Genomic DNA, 21,484 nt, shown 5'->3' on the forward strand with positions numbered 1-21,484 from the left:
CCAGCACTGGAAGAAGTGTCAGAATAACTTGGAATTTGACTCCCCAAATTATCTGTGATATATTTTCCCTCTTTTGCTAATAATGGGAATTCTTGAGGCTATTTGCTCAGTGCTGTTATTCTGTAGTGGATAAAATAACACTGTCTTGCCCACTGTCTGATCTCTGATAATGGCCCATCCTGGTAGGATAGCTGTCCAAAAAGGGGGAAAAATTAAATTAACTCTATAATTCGTCATTGTAAATTAATTTGCCATAGGAATGTTCTTCCAGATTGTATCATTTAGTTGCTTATGCCATGAATCATGGATAATCAATCTGAGGGGATTTTGCTCTGTTTGGAATATGATCTTAACTGGGTGTGGATGTTCTTACTAGTCCATCGCTCTATTTTCCCAGTGAGAAATGTTGAGCCCAGCAGTGTGGATAAGTAGTCCAGGTTATGACTCTTCAGGGCATTAGCACATGTTTGCCAACATTGAATTTCATCTGTCATAAAGCTGCTTATTCACCTACCTTGGGTTAGTGTCTGGACTTTTTATTCTTCTGCAATCTTGATAAAAACAAGTCTGCTTTGCTGCAGTTAGTGCTGCTGTTCATCAGCTTTTCTCAATCATCCCTTTGCTTATTAACAATACCAATCCTAATGAATTATCCGGAGGAATATTGCTCTCAAAATCCTTTAAAGTCTGGCTGTGTAGGCTCTGGGTTTTTCAAGCTGGTTCTTTTTGGCAGCAGAGCATGTCACAGCCAGGACTGGCCTTCTCGGGGATCTTATCTAGAGAGGATTTTGTCTAGAGAAAACTGCAGCATTTGTAGGTTTAACTTTGATAATGGAGAAGGAGTCTGATGTATTTAAAGTGTGGTAGGACTGGTGTAAGCCAGAGAGAATTAGATGGGACATGGAACATGCAGAGGTGTTAATGGCATTCCAGAGAAAGATTTAGCGAGGAGTTTGTACTCTGGTGTTGTTAAACCATTTGCCTTAAGCCCTTGTGAATGAGAAATGCAAGTTGTTGTTGACTGATACCACAAAAGTACATTTACACTTTTTAATCATAAATCAGCATCTCTGCTTTGGTGAGACATTTACACATTTGTTTCAGATGAAGTCCTTTAAGCATCTTGTCTTATTGATTATAGACTCAAGACTGTCTTTACTTCCTCCACTGTTATTACTGACTCATGAGATTAAAGTTTTCAAGGCTTGTTACTAAATGCAGAGATCCCGTCATTTCATTCAGTAGATCTAGGCATCTATTAACTTAACTTCTATGAAAAAGCACTGTATTTTGATAGGAAATTTAGCTTTAAGTCTGTCTAATGTAGAGGACTCTCCTGTTTTCATGGACTCTGCTTGTAATTAGCACTACATCTTATTTTTGTTGTGTCAAGCGCGCTACCTAAAACAAGGCTGATGACTCAGTTTTGCCATATGGAGAAAGGGCACATGGGGTAAGGCAAGACTTTATTAATGTGGATAGTCTTTCAGTCCTTGGATAGAAAAGTGGAAGTGCTGTTCTGATGCTTGCATTGTAGCCTGTAAAAATAAATGTACATAAATAGAAGCACATAAAATGCATTTGCTGACCATTCATTTGAACAGTGCCATCCATTAGGTCATTCTGCAATGAATGGAAATAGTCTTCTTTCCTGGAGACCACACCAAAGGAATAAAGATGCATTCAGCATCAGTCATAGTAGTAATGCTGTATTACCACAGACTGCCCCGTAGCATGGGCACTCACTGCAATGGGGCAACTTTAATCATTACGGCGTTTTTCATTGTTTTACCTGTGTGGTGCTTTAATGTGGGAGTCTTCTGCTTTCACCGAGCCAAAGTGGAAATATTTATTTAATGAGTTGTAACAGATTTTTATATGCATAGTGGTAGAGCTGAGGAGCATGACTCACAGGAAGTAAAAGGATCAGCAAATTCAGTGTGTTTAACTGTTTCCAGTTCCTCGCCACTGTCCTTCCCATTTGAGAGAAGGGAATGAAGGCTGCAGAGGAGCAGGAGGCAGAGTCTCCCAACCTGAACTCCAGAGATGCCTCTGCCTCATGCTCCTTGTCTTGACCCAAATCCTAGTGATAAGCAAGCAAGGGGGGCTTCTAGAGTGTCTTGACATTGGGGCTTTCAGTGATGCTCACCTGGCTTAGAAGCTTGCCTGCATGGCTGGAGTGATCGTTTCCTTTTACTGCCCCAAGATTTTCAATTACAGATGTTGATGTTGAGATGTACAGGATCTGAATCAGGAGGCTGTGTCTGCACTTGCTTAAACTTGGGGCTCAAAGCAAGAATTAATACAAGTTCTACTTTTAAAAATGCAAGTAAATGACTGCAGTGGCTTCATGTCCAGGGCAGAAGTTGAAATAATTTAATTGCAGCAGAGTACATAATCTAGGTGTCTCTGAAGATGATGGTAAGAAAGTATTCCTCAGTAACATACAGTAGGACTTTTAATAACTTCACAGTCCTGAGTTGGTTTGGATTTGTGGAGCCAATAGGGAAATGTGCATTATTAGCATTGCAACTTGCCATCTGAGTGTGACAACAAACAACTCCTGCTATTTGAATGCTAACGACTGACAAGTCATTTGGTAGAGCTGTTTGCCAGTTCAGTGGCTTAAGCAGCTTAGTTTTAATTAAACAGCAGCTTCTGTGAATGATACCAGGGAAAATAATGTTCCACTTAAAGCCGAGTTGTTCAGCGTTGTCCCTAACTTGCTGAAGATACCAACACTTCTCTGTCTCAGCATTCAGCTGGTTCATTGTCTGCCGTTTCATATGCAAAATTTGTTTGCAACAAAGCCTCTTTCAGGGTATGGATGAGCCTTAATCTCTTAGTTAAGTGCAAACTCAGCACTGCCTTAGTGGCAGCGGTTGTTCCTAGGCCAGGAAGAGCTCCATCCCTGGACTGCAGCTCCAGATGTGTTTCATCCCAGAAGTGTGTAGGCTGGGAGATCCTTCACCCTGTGCCAAAGGGCTCCAGGAGGTGAGGACGGGGAGCTTATTATGTAGGGGTAAAATTCATGCCTCCTGTCCAAAGGTGCACCTAACATGACGACAAAGCGACTGACAATCCGTTGTAGAAGGGAAGAGGGCGTTTTGGTGGTCTGTCTGAAGCTAATTTCGTGGAGAGTAAGTGACTGTCCTGTCCTTTGCATATCATTCCCTAGTACCTGGAAGCTGGAAACCAATTTCTGTTGGATAGTTGTGTTGGAGGTGATAACCGTGTCATCTACAGGAGTCATTTTACTAGTTCCAGAATGAGAGTTTGGGGGGGAACACAGAGGGGGGTGGCATTGCTACTTGCAGACACAGTTCCTTTTCTTAATCATGCTGCTTTTCAACTGATACCTTTTTTATGAAGTCTTTTTTATTTCACAAGGATACGTGGCGTGGGATCACTCTATGCTTTGGCTGATGTTCTTTTCCTTCTCAGAGAGAATGGTGTAATGTGAACTTCTGCACAGCAGATGAAGATTTAACACTTGGACTACTTCAGATTAGACCTGTAACATCATGTGTAGACAAGTGATTATAAATGGCCTGGATTTCAGCGTTGTTCCTTTTGATTTCTGGTATCTAAAAATGTCAGCCACAGCACTCAGTTCCCTGCTACCTGATCCCTCTGTGTGCCAAGAGCTGTGAGCTCCAAATAAGTCAAGGTACTTTGCAGGAATTTTTCCATCTTTATTCCTCCGTTGCATTTCTCATCCCTTCCTCTTCAGTCCTCACATTCTATAAAAGGCTTTGAATTTGTGGCAGTTTATGCAAAATCTGTAATGCTGATACTAGACCCATGTTAACAAAACTGAGGTGGCGACCAGAGGGTTTTTGAGGTTAAGAAGGTAATGAAAATCTAGAATGCACAAGGTTTAGTTCAAGTTGTGCTTATTAGGGCAAGTATTTTCCATCTTGAACTAGAACCTCTTGAGACTGATAACAACCTAGCATTGTCTGATTTATTTAATCACATTTACATGAAATCAGATACATTCATCAACAGAGAGCATCGTGAGCAAATTGAATGAAAGCATTACTCAACAGAATTTCTGGCTTTGATAATAGAAAATATACTGTAAGTTTTAGCTTGCAAAGCTGCTGGGTTTAGCTCAACAGCAGATCATCCAGAGAGGAAATGAGGGCCAGAAGGCTGCTGCTATCTATGGCTTATCCTTTCAATCCCTGCTTGATAAATAGGTGTCCAGAGCCACTGCCACCGAGCTTGAAGAACATTGTTCATTATCCAGTGGCAGTGGGAAGTGCCTACCCAGGGGCAGGAAGGAGTGACCTGTGCTGCTGTTTGTTTAGGAAGATAAGTGATGGTCTCCATGTGGGCATGTTTGGAGAAGGAAATGTTTCCATGTTCTCACTCCAGGCTCAGGCTCCCCTGTCGGTGGGGCCCACCCTCTGGTGCGCTGGTCTTCACCACATCATGCACAGATTGAGGCAGAAAAGTCCTTTTTCGACAAGCAACTTGAACCCGTAGCTGGGGGCTACTCAGTTCTGTGTACATAGGCCTCTTTTAGTTGAATAAAATAAACAGCACATTAGTATTTGTTTACAAGACATGAGTGAATGGATTGATTTCTGTGCTCCTATATCATTAATTATTTGGGGGAAATGCTGGTAGTTTATTAAAAGTAGAACTGTAGTCACAGCAAGGGGGTGAAGATTAAAGTTGTGGTTTTGAATATTGCTGGCAAGAAATATGCACACAAAGAGGTACAGAGTAAATAATCAGCAGAGTTTGGTAGTTACTCCAGTTTGTAGTCACTTACATTAATCAGCAGTCTTGCCTTGGCTTTACATGTGTGTGACTGCCTTAAAATGTGTTGTGACTTTCTGTGCAGATAGAAAAAACTCCCTCATCAGGACTCCTTCTACAACACGGATAAAGATAGGACATCGCTAAAGATACAACATTGTTGTTCTAATTATGCAGGTATCTGGAGCTCCCAAATCACACATTGTGGTCTTTCATCATCTTAGCAAATCAAGGAGATGTTCTTGTTGCCAGTCACAGAAGGAAGATAATACAGAGACGTTCTCAATGTCATGTGCTTCAGAGCTTATGTTATAAAAGAGTTTATCCCTTTTTTTCCAGAGCTATCTACTTTTAAGGGCTTTGTTTTGTACGCGGTTGCGAATACCGTTGCTGCATGCATTAGTCATTTATAGTACTTTAGATCCTGTAGCTATTAAATTGTTAACATTCGGAGCCAGCTATAATTATCTTTTATTATTATTATTTTAATGGACATAGTGCTTTCTTTCCCCTCTTACTTTCCTAAACACTTGAGGGATCTGTAAGGTATTTGTGCACTGAAGCAGCAGTCTGATTTCAGTTCATACTGTTTGTTTTCTTATCTTTCTAAAATGCCATGATCACTAAGAATTTTTTGTCTGCATGTTGTGAATGTCTAAAATGCACATCCCAGGGAAAAATAGACCTTAAAGGCCTGGCCCTGCAGAATCACCATCTTCCATTACTTCTTTGCATGCAGTGTCTCGGAGGGCTGCCGCGGTCGGACGCCCTCACTGCGTGAAACAGCTCTATAAACGTGATGCAGATACCAGTGAATATAGTTGCTTGTTGGTTTTGATACCTAAAACAATGCAAGAAATGGTAGTTACCAGTGTTAATCGCTGGTTACTCTACTAAACATTCTTTTTATTCATGTTCCAGCAAGGAACAGGGGAGTTTCTTTCACTTTTGTTTAAAAACGTGGAAGGCTGTAAACCAGCCCTTGGTTTAACTGTTGGTTTTTCTGATGCCTTACTTGAATTTTTCCATCTCTGAAACTATAAAAGCTAGAGGTGCTTGGCTTCAGTACTGACCGCACTTCTTCCCTAGTGTTTATTGTCTGGGGGGAAGCTGGAGGGAAGGAAAGACGATCGTGTTGATGGCAGTGTTGTTCACATCTGGGGACTGTCCATGGACAGACATTTCTTTGAGCTTCTAATTAAGATACTGTGGATTCAGAAACGGTGGAAGGCTCTTAGCTACGCACAGTGTGGCCAGTCAGGCTGCAGAAGTATTAAGCAAGCTCTGTGTCGATGGTCTAGATCAGTGATTTTCTGTGTGTTCTGCAAATTCCTGCAATTCCACTGGTTATTGCTAAGAGATCACAGAAGTAACCGTGAAAGGCAACCAGTCATAAACTGTAAATGTGCTATACCACTGTTTCATCCTTTGATGGAAAACTCCAGGTAGTCTGAAAGTTAAAAAGGTTAGAAATCACTGTAGTAGATCCCCTGGTGTATAACTTCTAGCTGGGACTTGATCTTTTTAACCCTAGTGGATAACTATCCATAGGACAGCAGTGACTTTCTTGTCTTTTCCCTCTTCATTGCTTTTATACTGCCATACTTGTTGCAGTTTTAAATATACAACATCTTGATGTTAAGTATGTCGGACCAGCTTAACTCATCAGAAAACCATTTCAGCAAGGGCTTGCAGCTGATAATGGTGTACTTTTGCCCTCTTCACTGCAAGACAGTGCCCACTAAATATAGCCGAGTGAGCTATTTTTTGATTACGTAACAGCTCTATCTGTCTGTACTCTGATTAAATAATCTATTTTCTTGGCAAAGGAGTATGAGTTAATTTTCTGTTATTGATCAAACCCATATTTGAGCTGTCATACACATGACTTCTTTGTCTTGCTGCCCACTGGATTGATTTTTGTCACCACCTCGTCGTCAGCGGTGCGGCGGCGCAGTGCCAGGCACTTGGCTGGCCGCGGTGAGACGTGCCGGGCACACGCCGGCTCCCACCCAGGTCTGTTTCTCACAGTCCTCCTGTGTAATATATGGGAGATAAGCCTTACTTTGATTCCTGACGCTTTCTGTTGCTGTATTAACTAAACTTCTTTTACTTTGCCACACACAGTTTTTCCCTAGTTAATTCCCATTCCCTTTGTATTTTCTACCTACATAGCATTGGTACTGCAGTAAGGTTAGCTCTATCAGATACCCTAAGATAAGCTACATGGCCAGGGCCCATGGAAAACCTCATTATTGACCATTTCTGGGAACAAAATAAAGATAAATAGTCCCTGTATTAGATTTGTGGGCCTTACAATGTATTTGTGCATCCTGCCCGTATAGAACAGACCCTCCTGCACCTTTTTTTGCATGTGTGACAGCAGTCTGGTCTTATTTCTGGTATAATATCTAATAAACTCTTCTTTCATGCTTCAGCCTGTGGCTTGGAAAGATGATGCACTACAACAACCTGCAAGTGAAGGCAGGGCAGGGGGGAGGAAGCAGAGCTGTGTGCAGCGAGGGGCCAGCAAGTCTGGCCCCATCCTCTCTGTTTGTATAACACTTCAGCAGCAAAGTAAGGATCCCTGAATTACTGATTTACTACTTAATGCCATAAAAGGAGCTAGGCCTCGAGAAAATAGCACAAGACTAGGTAGGCTTTATTTGGAAAGTTTAAAACTGTTACACATACAGCGCCGGAACTGATGGCACGAACTTAGGGGAGAAGGGGAAATTCCCCTGCTCTGTGGCTGTGCCTGTGTACAAGTTCATGCTCCAGGTATGTACCCAGCTGAGCCCAATAAATTGAGGACAGGGAAGCTGTGTCTTTGCAAATGATGTGTCTTCCTTGGGTGTCCCATCAAGCACAGAGCCCAGTACACGGGTCCCCACGCTGCCCGTGTGTCCAGCTCGACAGGTACAGATCATCCGGGCTCACCAGATCTTGCAGGTGAGAACAGGGAGCCGGGCAGAGGGTGTCACCCCTTGAGAAATGTGGGTGCTGCAGCAGGAGGGAGAGAGAAGGAAGGTGGAGGGGTGACACTTGATGTTGTTACGGGCTTATCCTGACACCTCCCAAAGTCAGGGAGTCACCAGAGAATGAGGTTTGGCCATTAAAGGTCTAAACAATGTGAACTTGCTCATGAAGCAAATGCTGGATTTGTGCCTCTGAGACCTGTTGGTTAATGGAGTAGAGCTCCATGAAAAAATAGGCCAATCCGAAAGGTAGATCGGCATTGTCTGACCTCCTTTCTCTGCTACAGCTCTTAGTTCCATGTAGGAAGGATGGGTTTCATCCACTGAAGAGGCTTCTGACATTAGTGTATCTTTTGGATATAGTAGAAATGTTGAGGAATTTTCGTTAGCAACAGAAAACTATTACTTTGAGTTTAAACTCCCACTCTGTGGAAACACTGACCCTGTTATATTAACTGTTGAAACATCGTGATCAAATAATTCCATACCACGGACTACAATATTAGTCAAGCCTGAAGCTGTTTTCCTTCAGCAGTATTTTAAAAGCTAAACAACTGTTGAAAGGGAAATAGAGAATTTAAAACGTGGTTCTGCAAATAAAATTGCAAAAGGTTAAATTAGAAACAACTGCACTGTTGTCCTCCGAGGGCTTGCAGTAGTACCCAGTGTTGGTGGGGTTTGCCACAAAGCATTCCTTAAAGCCGTTTTGCTCTCTAATATCTATCTAGTTTAGATTCTGTGTAGATAGGCAATCTGTCAGTCATATTAGTGAGCATCTCTCCTAATCCCATCCAACAGGAGGCTTGGGTTAGAAAAGAATTGAACAGCTTCATACACTCAGCAAACATGTAAAACTAAAATACACCAGATACTCAGCTGGAGCAGGCGACTCGAGTGGGGCTGCGCCGATTCACACCAGCACAGCAGCTAATTGGTGCCAGCCCACCATCCAGCCCCTCGACCAAGTAAAACCCCTGAGGGCCCCACTGGAGTGAGAACAGGAAGGGAGAGGAAGGCAGTTCTTTCATCTGAATGCCAGCAGGTTGCTCTGTGTCTCAGGCATCAGCCTCCCTTAAGTAATAATGAAATGGTGCTGGTTGTGCAGATTTAGGCAATATCTGCCCTTGCTCCTTCCTCCAGTTTGTTTTCTCTATTCTATGATCTCCAGTTCCCTCCTTTGTTTCTTTCTGCCTGGTTTTTTTTTGCTGCTTTGTCACTCAGGTCAGCAAGATTCATGCTGTTGATAGCTATAAACTGAAACTGCATAATGGTGACACGAGTGCAATCTGACAGAAGTCGTGTTTCCATTCAGAGCAAAGCTGGAACAAATTGGGAAGAGAGAAAACTGTACTGGTAATTGGAGACATGATTAGAAAGATAGCAATCATCCTGGTTGTTAATATTCAGCATAGCTCATGGGAACCTACTCAAACTGTACACTAAACACACCTGCCATCATGCTTTATGCTATTTTCAGTCCATTTATTGGCTAGAAGGACGTCAGTTGCCTTTATCAGAGACCATGTACTGCTGTTTTCTTCAATAGCCAGAAGGAAATACTTGCTTGAGTAGCCAGCAGAGAATTGACATATCACCTGTATTCAATTCTAAAGCCAAAAGCATCTGAAGCATTCCCCAAATGCATCTCCCACTTGAGTGCTGTGTTACTGCAGAGTCACGTTTAGCTTTTCTTTTGCATGATGTGCATGTCCTTTACACAGATAAAGGCAAAAGGCAAAAATCAGTTGCATTTTACCCAAATTCTATCATAAACCATGGACCAGATTCTACAGGTGCATTTGACAGTGCAGGGAAGCAGGATATTATCGTATTTGGATGCCTGTTAGTAAATGTGCTTAGAGGGATAAGTAAGCAGCTTGGTAAGAAAGAGTAAATTGGAGATTATTGGCCTATTGGACGTATTTATCTTGCTTCATGCCAGTAAATCCTTCAAAAGGCCACGGAGTGCTGTCTTAGGTTCCATAGTACCAGTTACCAAAGTCAGACCAGGTAGAAGGGACAGATAATTTATGGAACTTGAGCTGTTTAGCTGAGATTGAAACAAGTATGGATTTCTCTTCTTTAGTCTGTTACACTTACCTTAATACACGTTCAGGCCACTGGAAAATTACCATTCTCCACAAGGTAGGACCTGATGGTCTGTCATTTCTGTGGTGGTAAACAGTAATTTTCCCTTGATACATGCCTGTGGAGTGACACCTGTACATGAAATTGCTTACTGTGCTGTTTTATTTCCAAACTGGCTTAAATCTCTTTCAGTATACACTGAGGTGAGTTAGAGAAAAGCATTTTATAGGTTCTTACTGTGGTGGACAGAGATACAGAATAAGTAGGGGGAGAAAGGAATAGGTGCCTACGTTTTCCAAATTCCTAAGCTCCTTGGCTCTTTCTGTAGTTAAGGAGAAGAGATGCTGAGTGACTCTGGAAAGAAACTCCTAAAGATGAATCTGGAATATGCATGTTGCTATAGTAAAAACTGTGAAGAGTGTCCAATTTTTGAGGTTATTTTTGTTTGAAAGAAAACAAACATCCAGAAATAGGTGTAGAATGAGGGAAGATTGTTCATTTCAGGGTTTTAACTATTCAAAACCTGAAGTAATTTTTCAGGTGTGACATGGTGATTCTAAAACAAAAATAACAACCCAAAACTCCCTGACCTTGACAAGATGCTTGTTCTGATTTTACACATTGTGACTTTGGTGACATTATTAAGTTAAAATATTTGTGTGTATTTTTAGAGGATCTTTAATCAAAGCACAGACAATTCTTCCTGATGATACTTCACAGTTTGAAGTACTGCCATTCTGATAAAAGAGAATGACACCTCAGATGCCTGCAATTAAGGTTTCTAATTTTGGATAAATGATCTATTTTAACTCCATCAGTAAAGCTAAGTAAATTATTGCAGGTGCTGTATTGCCAAAGTGCCAAACTATCTATTATTATTTATTTGAAGAAACAGTTATAAAACAGCTTATGTGAGTTGTAAAGACATGGTCTTTAAGGCATTTCTTACTTCATGCTTTAATATACATCTTTTTCAAGTAAAATAAGAACTGGCAAGTTGTACTCTGGTGCAGAGGGAGCAGAGCAGCCTATTTGGTGTGTCTGTGTGCATGGAGCCAGCAGCAGCACTGCATGACCACAGCCGTTATCCCAGCTTCCTAAGGAAATGAAGCTTCCATGAGCTCGTGGTCTGTTCTACTGCCAGTGATCAGTTTGCAGTTCACCAGTTCCTCTACTAAATTAACTTGGAAGCTGATGCCTGTCTTCAGCAGTAATTAATGGCATTAGAACCCCCTGGCACAGGGAGCTCTGGAGAATCCTGTAGGAGTTGGGAATGGGTAGGAAAGACAGACAATAATCGGCTTGAGTGGAGGGCTGCAGGTTGAGGGAGCAGCAGTTGCCTCTCTCTTGCCAGTTGATCAGCCATGTGTGTGTTCCTGGAAAGCATCCATAATCCGTGTTTCCATTTGTGGGCTGGGAGGTGAAGAGATGACATTTAGGGGATAAGAGAGTGGAAATATTGCGGGAGGAAGTAGTGATGGGGGGCACATGCAAAGCACAGATGGGGCAGCTTGTATTATTACAATAGATGCTGTCTAAACAACTTTTAGGAACAATCGATAGGAAACAGTTCTTTAGTTGGATTTGGGCTTAGGGGAGGATGTGTTGTTTTAGCCACTGGCTCACCTTCATGTAGAGCATCACAGGAAACAGCATGTGAGTTCTCAGGGTGCCGGGTAAACCTCTGGTCCTGCCAGATCAGGTTTTGCAGGAGTGCTGACTTGCTGCTTTACAGTGAGGATTTTGTTCACTGTGGGAATCCTGTAGACTCCAAATCATGAAAATGGGTAAGAATATGTCTGACTCCACCACTTCAGAGGCTGGCACTTGCTTGCTTCCATCTGGCCAGCACACAGAACCTTTTTGGAGTAAGCTGGTATCCACCAAGTCAGTTAAATTTGGCACAAATGATAGCTGCTCTGTTTAATTGTTTAACACATTAACTGACATCTAAAGCTCTGTGAGGAGGCTGCAGAAATGGTCAACTCCTGGCAACAGGGTATGGATTCAGAGCTTTAACATTCCCACCTCCTCTGCAGGGTCGTGTTCTGAAAGTCAGGGAAGCTCACGGCAAGTGAGAAGGTGTTAGGCTTTACAAGTTTGGGAGTGAATTGAACTAAGTTACCGTTAATAAAATAATGACTGCCCAAAATGACTTGCAAAGGATGTTTTGCATTAGGGTTTCTCACAGTGTGGACCACAAACCCACTAATAGAGTAAGTGAACAGAGAATGATCCTCTGCATCGCCTGGGAGGAGCTGCACGTTCCTCCTGCTTTTGTCAGGAGCAAAAAGAAGCGAGGGGATGGAAAACATGGGAAGCAGTGAGAAACTTGCTTTGTGTATGAGGAGAGCAGCTTTCCCTTAGACCTCTAAAGCTCATCCTGGATCCTTAGGAAACAGTGATTTCATCGTCGAATCTTAACTGCAGAGTGTACCCAGAAGAACCAAAGTGAGTACAATTACAGGGAACCTCAGGTTTAATAACAACTCTGCCTTAATGTGATTAATAACACTGTCGATTTCCCACGTCTTATCAGTGCCTGTAACACTGCTCTGTATATTTGTTATCTCCATTGTGCCTTGTAGTATGGGTAGATAAATAGAAATACCATGGAGGCAACAGGAAACAAAACAAAAATAATCAAACATGTTTATCACTAGAGCATTAAAATGGCTGCTGTGGCAGACACCAGATGAATTATGCAATACATAACTTAATTCTCTGGGCCACAGATGTTTCATTTTTCTGCAAGAAGATGATTGAACCTTGAATGACAGTTTCAGGCAGTCTTTGATTGCTCTGTGGGTCACATGCTTGATATGACCTGCATTTGAGTTGTTTTCTACATGCTGTTGCTTTATAAAACATGTAAAATTGACATCATGTTGGCTGCTCAAGGCCAAGTCAGGAGTAATTCCATGCTTTTGATATGCTTTGTGTGCAAGTGAGGGAGAGGGAAGGGTGTCTGTGTTTAAATTCTGGTGTGTTATTGAATCAGCTGAAGTCAGGAGAGGGGAATTGCAGCAAGCACTTTCAATTTGTAACAGAAGCCACTAGGAAATAGAGAGTTTGCTGCATCTGTGTCTTCTTCTATTGTCAGAAAACCCTCAGAGCCGTAGTATTGGATCAGGCAGGGACTGCTGCTACCTAGAGCACAGCACAGTGCAGATGGGCAGTGGCCAGGAAGGCAGCTGGAAATGTTTGTTTGTCTAAATCTGCTCCTCTGAGCATGAATATTTGGCATAACCTGAACCTGGAGATGGTGTTCGTCACCCTGGGGACTTCGTCCTGCGAACCCAGTGCCTTTGTATTGATGCTGGTGGAGTGTCTCAATCTCAGGACATTCAAGCAGGTGGGATTTGGGCATAAGTACATCAAAAATTAAACAGCAGAAAGTTCTCCTTTTCCCAGTACTCAGTAAAGGCAGGTCAGGATGATTACAGCAGGGGCTCCTCTCTCTGCCTGCCAGTACTAGAACAAGGAGGAGCAGGAGCCCACAGCTCTGAGGTTGCAGACTTCTCACCAGCTCCCTCGGAAGTTAGTGGAAACCGAGTTTTAGGTCTGTCTAGACAAGGTTATTCTGCAAATTTCAGGTGTAGAAATTATCTCGTGTTTCAACAAACTTCTTTGAACCTCCTCTGTGGCCCAAAGGATTGTCACCAGTGGTCTGAGGGGGGAGGAAACCCAGAATGATCCAAATCTGGACACTGCTAATTACCGATTTTAACACTACTCACAGGGTTTTGCGGGGTAAAGCAAAAGTACATTGTGAAAGGGGACATGTTTGATCATGAGACTGGGAGACAAAGGTTTTACTGCAGTTCTTTTCCTTTCTGTAACGGGCAGCGTGATGGCTGGACATGGGAGTTCACAAGAGACCCGTTCTTGTGGAGAGAAAAACACTATGAAAACACACGAAAAGCTGAGTAAGAGGTGCTTAAATGGGGGGTTGAGCAGTATGGGGAGCTAAGATTCATATTGGCTGTATTGTCATCATAAGGAAATGGTATTGTCATCAAGTAACAAAGTGTACCCTATATTGGGCCACCTTTTCTTTATTCCAGCTGCTTAGATGAGGCTTTCTTCTTCAGTTTGCAAAGTGACCCAGGGTCATTCATGTGTAACACTATGGGAATTAACAGCTCTGGGGTTCCAAGAGTTGCTGTTACCTGTTACGTACAGTTCTTGTTTTTCCTGTTTATCTTTTATTGAGCATATGAATTACTGTCACTCATATCAATTTCCCTCTGTAGAAATGATTAGGAAAACACTGCTGATCTTCAGAAACTCTGCTCCCTGGGGTATCACTGCAAAAAAGCTGATTTCTATTGTGTTTAAAACTTTGTGATTGCAAACATAATTTTCTTACTTTATCCTCGGAATCCTGACTTAAGCATGAAAGAGAAAACAAAGTGCTGAGCAGGTTTTCTTGGAAAACAGTTCTTCCATGGACTGAAAGATGTTTTATTCTATCGGATCTTTCCCTTCTAATGATCGAGATAATTCTTGTCTTGTCCAAGTATTACTCAATATCTTGGGCTTTATAAGCAGATTCTTTAACCTTTATCAATATTTGATGATCACTTGACATCTTTCAAGCGCTTAGGACATCATTTATTGGAAGATCATACCTGCAGCTGGTGCAGCTGCTGCAGCTGCTTGATCCCGGTACTTATGACACTAATCTGGTGTGCTTAATGAGAAATCTTTGTGTGAGGTTCAGTTTAGTTTTTCAGCTTGAATCTGTATGCAGAGCACTGCGTGGATACAGGGCTAGAAATGAGAGGAAACAGGAATTAATTCTGATAAACCCCTCCAAATCCTGAAATAGGTAGCATTGAGGCTCCTTCTTGCTAGGGGAAGAACTTGATTTAGTATAGGATAACTGCCAGAAGGGGTCTGGACACTGTACAGTGGACATCGAACCATTCCCTGGATTAATCCTGGTGACGTACTGGGTAATCGCTGAGCACCTGAAGCCAGCCTTTCTTGGATCTCTCAATTTAAAGCCTTCAGTGTTTTGCTGCTTAGCAGAGAGGGGATTTTTTTCTTCAATTGAGTTCCTAGGAAAGGAAACACCCAATTCATTACTAAAGTTGGTGGATTTATGAATCCCTGAACAGAGGAATTCTTTTACAAGAGGCCTGGATTTATGTGACATTGGAAAAAGGATTATCTGATCTGAAGATCCTTAGAGGGTTCCTGTGAAAGAAAATATTAACCTATAGCTCTTGCAATTTGAAAAGTAGATTTAAGAACTTAGTAGTAAAAAGTGTAAGTTCTTGCCCTTTGACATGCTGTACTGGTTGTGCTGAAATAACTTTTCTTTCTTTGTACAACCTTTGTGTCTCTTACTTTTGGAGGCTGTATTAGCAATAACAGCGGATTTATCTGTTGGATGTTTGTTGGATTAGAATCATTATGAATTCTAAAAATACCTAACCTATGTGTATAGGGATGGTTATAAGGTGCAAGAAAAATTGAATTAGTGGGGGGTTTATATTGCTTTCCAGTGGAAGCTTCCTAAGACCTTGTTTGGTTCTTCTTTCTTTCCTGGGAACTAAACAAGCCAGCACCAAGGGCACCTTGGCATGATCACTGAGGTGCAGGGTTTAGATGAGGGCATCTACAGCAGAGCTTAAAAAGAGTCTTGAACTTGGGTAGGAAATTTGTCATCCTTCTTTTTTGCTTAAAGAGAAACTAAAATAGATTATTCAAATACCAGAATGCTCTTGAGCCCTGAGGGAATGCTGCGATCGCTGGGCTGCAGGCAACTTTCATGTTGTTTAGTGATTCGAAATTACCTCCTAGACCCAGGAACCTTCCCTGTTAGAAGCTGTCTTGAAACTTGAAAGAACTCAATGCACTGCTTTTTGCTCCCCCCTTCCCTTTTAATGCTCTGTCCCTTCTTCTTTTCTTCCTCCTGAAAATGTCCCAAATAACTCTTCACCTTTTGCCTTGTGTTAGCAAAGTCCTAGATTATGCTGCCTGTAATTTAGAAAGGGTAAAATGTTTACCTGATTTGGCCAAAATGTGCTCTCTGATGGCTACAGGTCTATGTTACAAGTAGGTTTTACCTTTTTCCCTTACTTAACCAGGACTGCACAGGAGTTGATAATGTCTGCTTTCAGGTTGAAATTGCCTGCGTAAATGTTTTGGTAATTAGACCATTTTAACAAGCCCCGGTGGCTCCATAGCCCCTTTGCTCTGACCAGGAAACTTACACGTGTTTGTAAAGAAAATAAATGTGGGGGAAAAAATGGTGTTTGTTGTTTGCCAAACCAAAATCCTCATCTGCCCCAACAGAGAGGCTTCTTGGCCACGCCACTGACTGCAATTTCACAAGTGTCATCTGTATTTTTCAGTGCTTCCATGTATAAAGAATCCAACAGCAGTTTCCTTCAAGGTTCAGTAAGTTTGAATGTTTAGGGGGCTGTAGCCACGAGATTTGGCAAACCATTCACTTGTCACGTCAATAAAAAAGGAGTTGTTTCTGCCTTTTTAAGCTGGGATCTAAATGAAGGAGTTGGATCAACTGGATTTTAATCATGAAGTCCAGATTCTTCTTCCTTGCAAGTGAAGATCTTCGTGGTGTTCAGGGTTTTTATCTGATTGATTTGTATTTGGAAGAACTGAGCTGCTTCCACGTTACCAGTTCTTGAATTTGCTTGCTTGTTATGCTGCTCAAACCTAAATCGCTTATCTTCATCTTAAAAGGAAAATGGAGCCTTCCTGTAGTTTTCATTTCCCATCAGCAGTTGAATTGAAGAGTGGGGTGCTCTTGTCTAAACTCCTGAAGTTGCTTTTTAAAGATGGCAAGTGAGCTTTGAGGGCTCTTTTGTGGCTGGTAAAAGCTTCTACCTTGTAAAATGTACAGCTTTTAATGCGGTTTGGTTTTCACTTCAAACGCACTAGCAAGAGAAGAAATAATAGAATATTTCATGGTCGTGCTGTTTCAACAGTTCAGATTCTTTTTACTTGCTGATGCTTATTGTGTAATTCCAAATGCTTGGGCTTAAAATTGGATTGCTTAAATTCCTTAGGTTGGAAGTGTTGAAACTTAGAAAAAGACTGTAGCGCTCCCTTGCTTACATGGTAACTTTTCCTCTGACACAGAGCTTATAAGGAATTAGATCAGATAAATGATTGTATTACCTGTGTTGCATGATCTGTTTTAATGTTAAGAAAGTATCAGCCTTGACAAACCCTGAATACCCTTGAGTTGCAATGCCGAAATCTGCTGTAAATCACCATAAGTATCAGTGTGTTTTAGCAAAAGGTGGTCTTGTGACTACTTACCCTCTGTATCCATCTGAAGAAAGAGAAAGCTTTGGGGTTCTTCCTCTTGCCTTCAGCTTTTGGGGAGATGGAGGAATGCAGGAACTCACAAGAGGCCAAATCATGTGTTGCTTCAGGAATGACAAAAGTTAAAAGTAAAATCAATCAGGTCTGTGTCTCTTGTAAGTGAGTTTAGTTCCTGTGTAGTTCTTATGTTTAGTTTCTGACTTTGGTCAGAAATTTCGGGTCGGTCCATAACCACGGGTTTGCTAAACTTGGCCATTGTTCCCTTCAGGGTTCCCATCACATTTTCAATGAAAACCTGCAGGACAAATATATTTTGCTTATCAAGTAGTTCCATTGAAATAAAGAGAAATATTGAAATAGGAAGGGCTGAAAATGAGCAAATAGTGAATACATCAAAAATGACCTGTGTGGGACTAACACAGTGAAGCCAAAGTGGAGTTTCCTCGTACCTTGTGGGTTTGAATTCAACACAGTGCTTTGTAAACAATAAATCAATGCAAGTTGCTTCTGCGAGTGCATAAAAGGTGTGAGAACTGTAATTTATTTCATAATAAATACTTCTGCTGAGCAAACAGTGAATGTAGCTATTAGAGACTTTCTCAAATAAGTGATTTTAGACTGCTGAGTGCCAGCCACTGATGTGGTAGTTGAGCTTTTAAAATGAAAAGACTGAATTCCTTTTGAAGATTCTTCTGAATGCTGTTGACACTTGTGCTAGGAAAGAATATAGAGTAATTTAATTCATTACTTTACTTAAAGATAACGTTTATGGTTGCAGCATTAACCTCCACTGCTAGGCTGGAGAGGTTTTGTTTGAATTTTTTTGGAGATGTTGCATCCTTTTAAGCGTGCAGAGACAGATCGTGTGTGGCAAAGCTAGGTAGAAAATATGTGTGAGGGAGAGGGGAGTTCAGGATCAGTCAGCTGCTGTGTCTCAATACAAGGACAAAGGGACAATTTTGCCCTCGGCTACAGTTTGACACTTCTACTGGATTCAGTCAGAATTATCTGTGCATGCTGAAGGGCAGAAATGTCACTTTTATGGCATTCTATATCCTCGGTTGCTTTCTTTTGTAATTGGCTGCATATACCAGTGCTGTAATAGAGCTTTTAAATCCTGACCCCAGCCGAAACAGCATACAAATACCCCTATTAATACTTCTGTCCATTTTAAATACAGGATTCTCCTGAGTCCTTCCACCTTGTTTCCAGGCACCATCCTGTGTTTCGGCCTGTTCTAGTGGCCGCCACACAGCTTTCTGCTGGTCTGGGGTACTCCTCTGCTTTACTGCTCTTGGTCCCATCTCCCCTTGGTCCTTTGGCCTTGGGGCATCCCTCTGTTCCTTCTCTCGCTCTGCTGTCTCCATCCATTTCCCTGCTCTTGCTTCCCTTCACTGGCCTCTATGACCTTTAAAGGTGGCTGAGGGTCCTGGGATGGATCCAGCCTCCCTCACACTTCTGCCCCTTCCCACTCATCAATTCTGCATCAGAATCATTTTCTTTCCTCCAGCTTATTTTCTTCCTCTCTTGGTCCAAGGGGTTTGTGCTTCTGAGCCCTTTGCTCTTCTCAGGTTCTGCAGTTCCTCAGATTTTTGGCTGATACCTGGCACTCCAGCGGTCTTATTGTTCTCCAAACCCTACAGAGAAGCAAGTGGAAACCGGGTTTGCTTAAGCTGTAGGATGCGTGTTGCGATGGGACATTCCCAGCTCTGATGTGGGAGGCATGTGACATAATCCAGACATCATTTACTGGCTCCATATAACCTGAGGCATTCACACATAAATTCAGCCTGAACGCATAAGCTTATATAAAGACGATCCTTAAACTATCCTGGCTAAAAATATTTGTAAGATGCTGGGAAACATCTTTCTTTTTTTGGTGCATTAGGATGCTCGCATCCCTGTTAGAGATACACAGTGGGGTCACTTGAATGGTCTTAGGGACATCTTTTCCATGTGAAATACTGTCATGTCCATAACTGGGTTAACAAGTATTTTTGGGGCTGGAGTCTAAAACAAAAGATGTTTCACAACTGCAGAGGCTAAAGAGATCGAAAGTGTTGCTGTAGGCTTATGTTAACCTGTCCAGCTTTGTCTTCTGGCTACTGCCTGCACACTTTGAATCCGTATTTGCCCAAGGAATGATTGTTCAATTCAGTAACTAATGTCTATTATTTATTATTAATTCAAAACATTGTGTGCATGAGTTCTTTCCAATGTAAGAGCACATTAGCTTCTCCTGCACAAGAAAACACATGTTAATCTGTTTTCCATTATTGTCCAAAAGACTTTTTCAAAAGGCAATTCATGTTACCCCAACAACATTAAAAGCTGTAATTAAAAATAATTTTCCATTAATGTATATACATCCACATTTACTTATTATGATCTTTTAGTGCATTTCCCTGAGTGTGCACATACAGCCCTAAAATGCTGTTGAAGAGTAAGTCGATATTCAGTGTAATGAAGAAGTGTTGAGTGTGCCAGTACCCTGACGTACTTCAGTTAACCATCTTTCCCAGCAAACACCTGCATAGAAAATGGATCTTCTGTGGGATCAGCAGAAAACCAAACCCTGGCTTCCCTTCATGGGTAGAGGAAGGGAATTCCAGTATTTCACAGCTTTTCCTGATAATGATCTGCTACAGATTAAAAACAAAACCCAGACATTATGGTGTTGGCAGATTGCAAAAGGACTTGCTGGTTAAAGCTGCTGCTCATAGGAGATGAGGATAGTGTTTATTGCTTCCATATGGTCCAGAGCTACAAGACAGGCAAAATGTCTGTGAAGAAGTAATATATCTAATTACATTGATAAAGAACATACTCTTGGGTCTGTAGGCCCTTTTCCTGGTACCTTGCACAGGTGAGACCATGAGTGTGGAATATTTGCTCAAGATTGAGCATGAGGATACAAAAAGACTGCTGGAGGATTAGGCCCATTTGTGTAAGCGATGTCTTAGAAATGCTGGGGCTTTAAAGGGTCAGGGCTGGTAGCTGCCACCTAATGTGGTATGTGAAGGATCTGGTTTTCCTTGACTATGTGTATAGTTTTCAACCCTTTGACTTTCCTATTCAGCTTTGCAAAGTGCATTAAGAGCCTGAGTCTAAATTTAGAGTTTCATAAATATGTGTCAAAAAACTCTTTCCTGTGTAATGTAAAATTAAGTTTCTTGGTCTCTTTGACCTCAGGATATTTTTTCTTTTGCTAAGTTTAGAACCAAACATCTAGGCCTGTTGAAACGGAAGAGTAACAGGCTACTTTCGTGTACGTGCATACAAGTAGTTGACTGTGGTCAACTGTGGCGTTTGACTTCTCCGTAATTACCACGCGAGAAGCAGCTTTACATGCAGGAGAGATGACACTGCCCTTCTGCAGAAGGTTGGGGAGTAAGATCCTCAAAGATCTAATGAATATGCTCAGATATTCATTATTCATATTCTGCCTTTCGTTGCAAAAAGGGAACAGGCAAAGCAATTGGAGACTTGCAAACCAGTCCCAAACGCTGAAACCGGAGAGGATTTTGCCACTCAGAAGACTGGCTGATCAGTCTCACTGTGTCCTTTTAAAAACATACTGAAAATTGGTATTGTTTGTGTGAATGTTGCAATTGTGCTGTGCATGAACTCATATAGCAGGCATTCTTCATGTGATAACAGTACTTCTGCTCTCTTGTTCTCCCAGGGCTGATGAAATCGAGATGATCATGACAGACCTTGAAAGAGCAAATCAGGTAGGATTCTAAATGAGTCCCCCATAAAATTCTAAGTGTGACTTGATCTTTTTCCCCCCCCCTTCTCTTTTGGATTTCATGACAGTTCTTTTATATGCACTTAGCAGTCGTAACTGCGTAGAGTAAGAAAATACGCACATCTAGAGGAAAATAGAGCTCTTTGGGGATACGCAGTGAGGATTGTATGCATAGTAGAGCACTGCTTGCCTTATATTTACCTTCTAATTATTTAAAATTAAGTTTCCCACTGTAGTTATTCTTGGGTTTATGTTTCTAAATCCATCATGTTGGCCCTCAGCCATGCAGGTAACTGGTTTACCCAAATTGAAGGGCTGCTGCCCTGCAGCAATGGCAGGGCTGCCAGCAGCCTGACCTAGGGAAGCCTGACCTGCTGCTGCAGCTCCAGCTTTTGTGAGCTTCTCTGGGCTTTTCTTTTTCCTTCTTTTTCTGATATGTTTTATTGGTGTGTTAATTTTTAGCAAGGGTTGGATCAGGCTGTGCCATGCAGGAGAACAAAGACATTGCAATTTGTTCCTGCAGATGCTAATTTGGTAGACTGTGAAATGTCTCTCCCACGTTCCCTCACAGTGCACACACTCCCAG

At 41.8% G+C, this 21,484-nt stretch overlaps 1 protein-coding gene across 1 annotated transcript in view; it reads left to right on the forward strand.

Annotated features, from left to right (window-relative positions):
* The window catches only part of LOC104410474 (protein CASP-like), a gene marked incomplete at its 3' end in the record, with an annotated part of 38,007 nt that extends 17,126 nt beyond the window's left edge, over positions 1–20,881 (forward strand). Inside the window, exon 5 of the mRNA XM_010020638.1 lies at positions 20,833–20,881. Within this exon, the coding sequence (XP_010018940.1) occupies positions 20,833–20,881 (49 nt within the window). The remainder of the gene's footprint in view (positions 1–20,832) is intronic.
* Between the last annotated feature and the right edge of the window lie 603 nt (positions 20,882–21,484).

Source organism: Nestor notabilis, unplaced genomic scaffold (genome assembly GCF_000696875.1).
Source record: "Nestor notabilis isolate BGI_N333 unplaced genomic scaffold, ASM69687v1 scaffold25538, whole genome shotgun sequence".
In the NCBI taxonomy this organism is placed as follows: Eukaryota; Metazoa; Chordata; class Aves; order Psittaciformes; family Psittacidae; genus Nestor; species Nestor notabilis.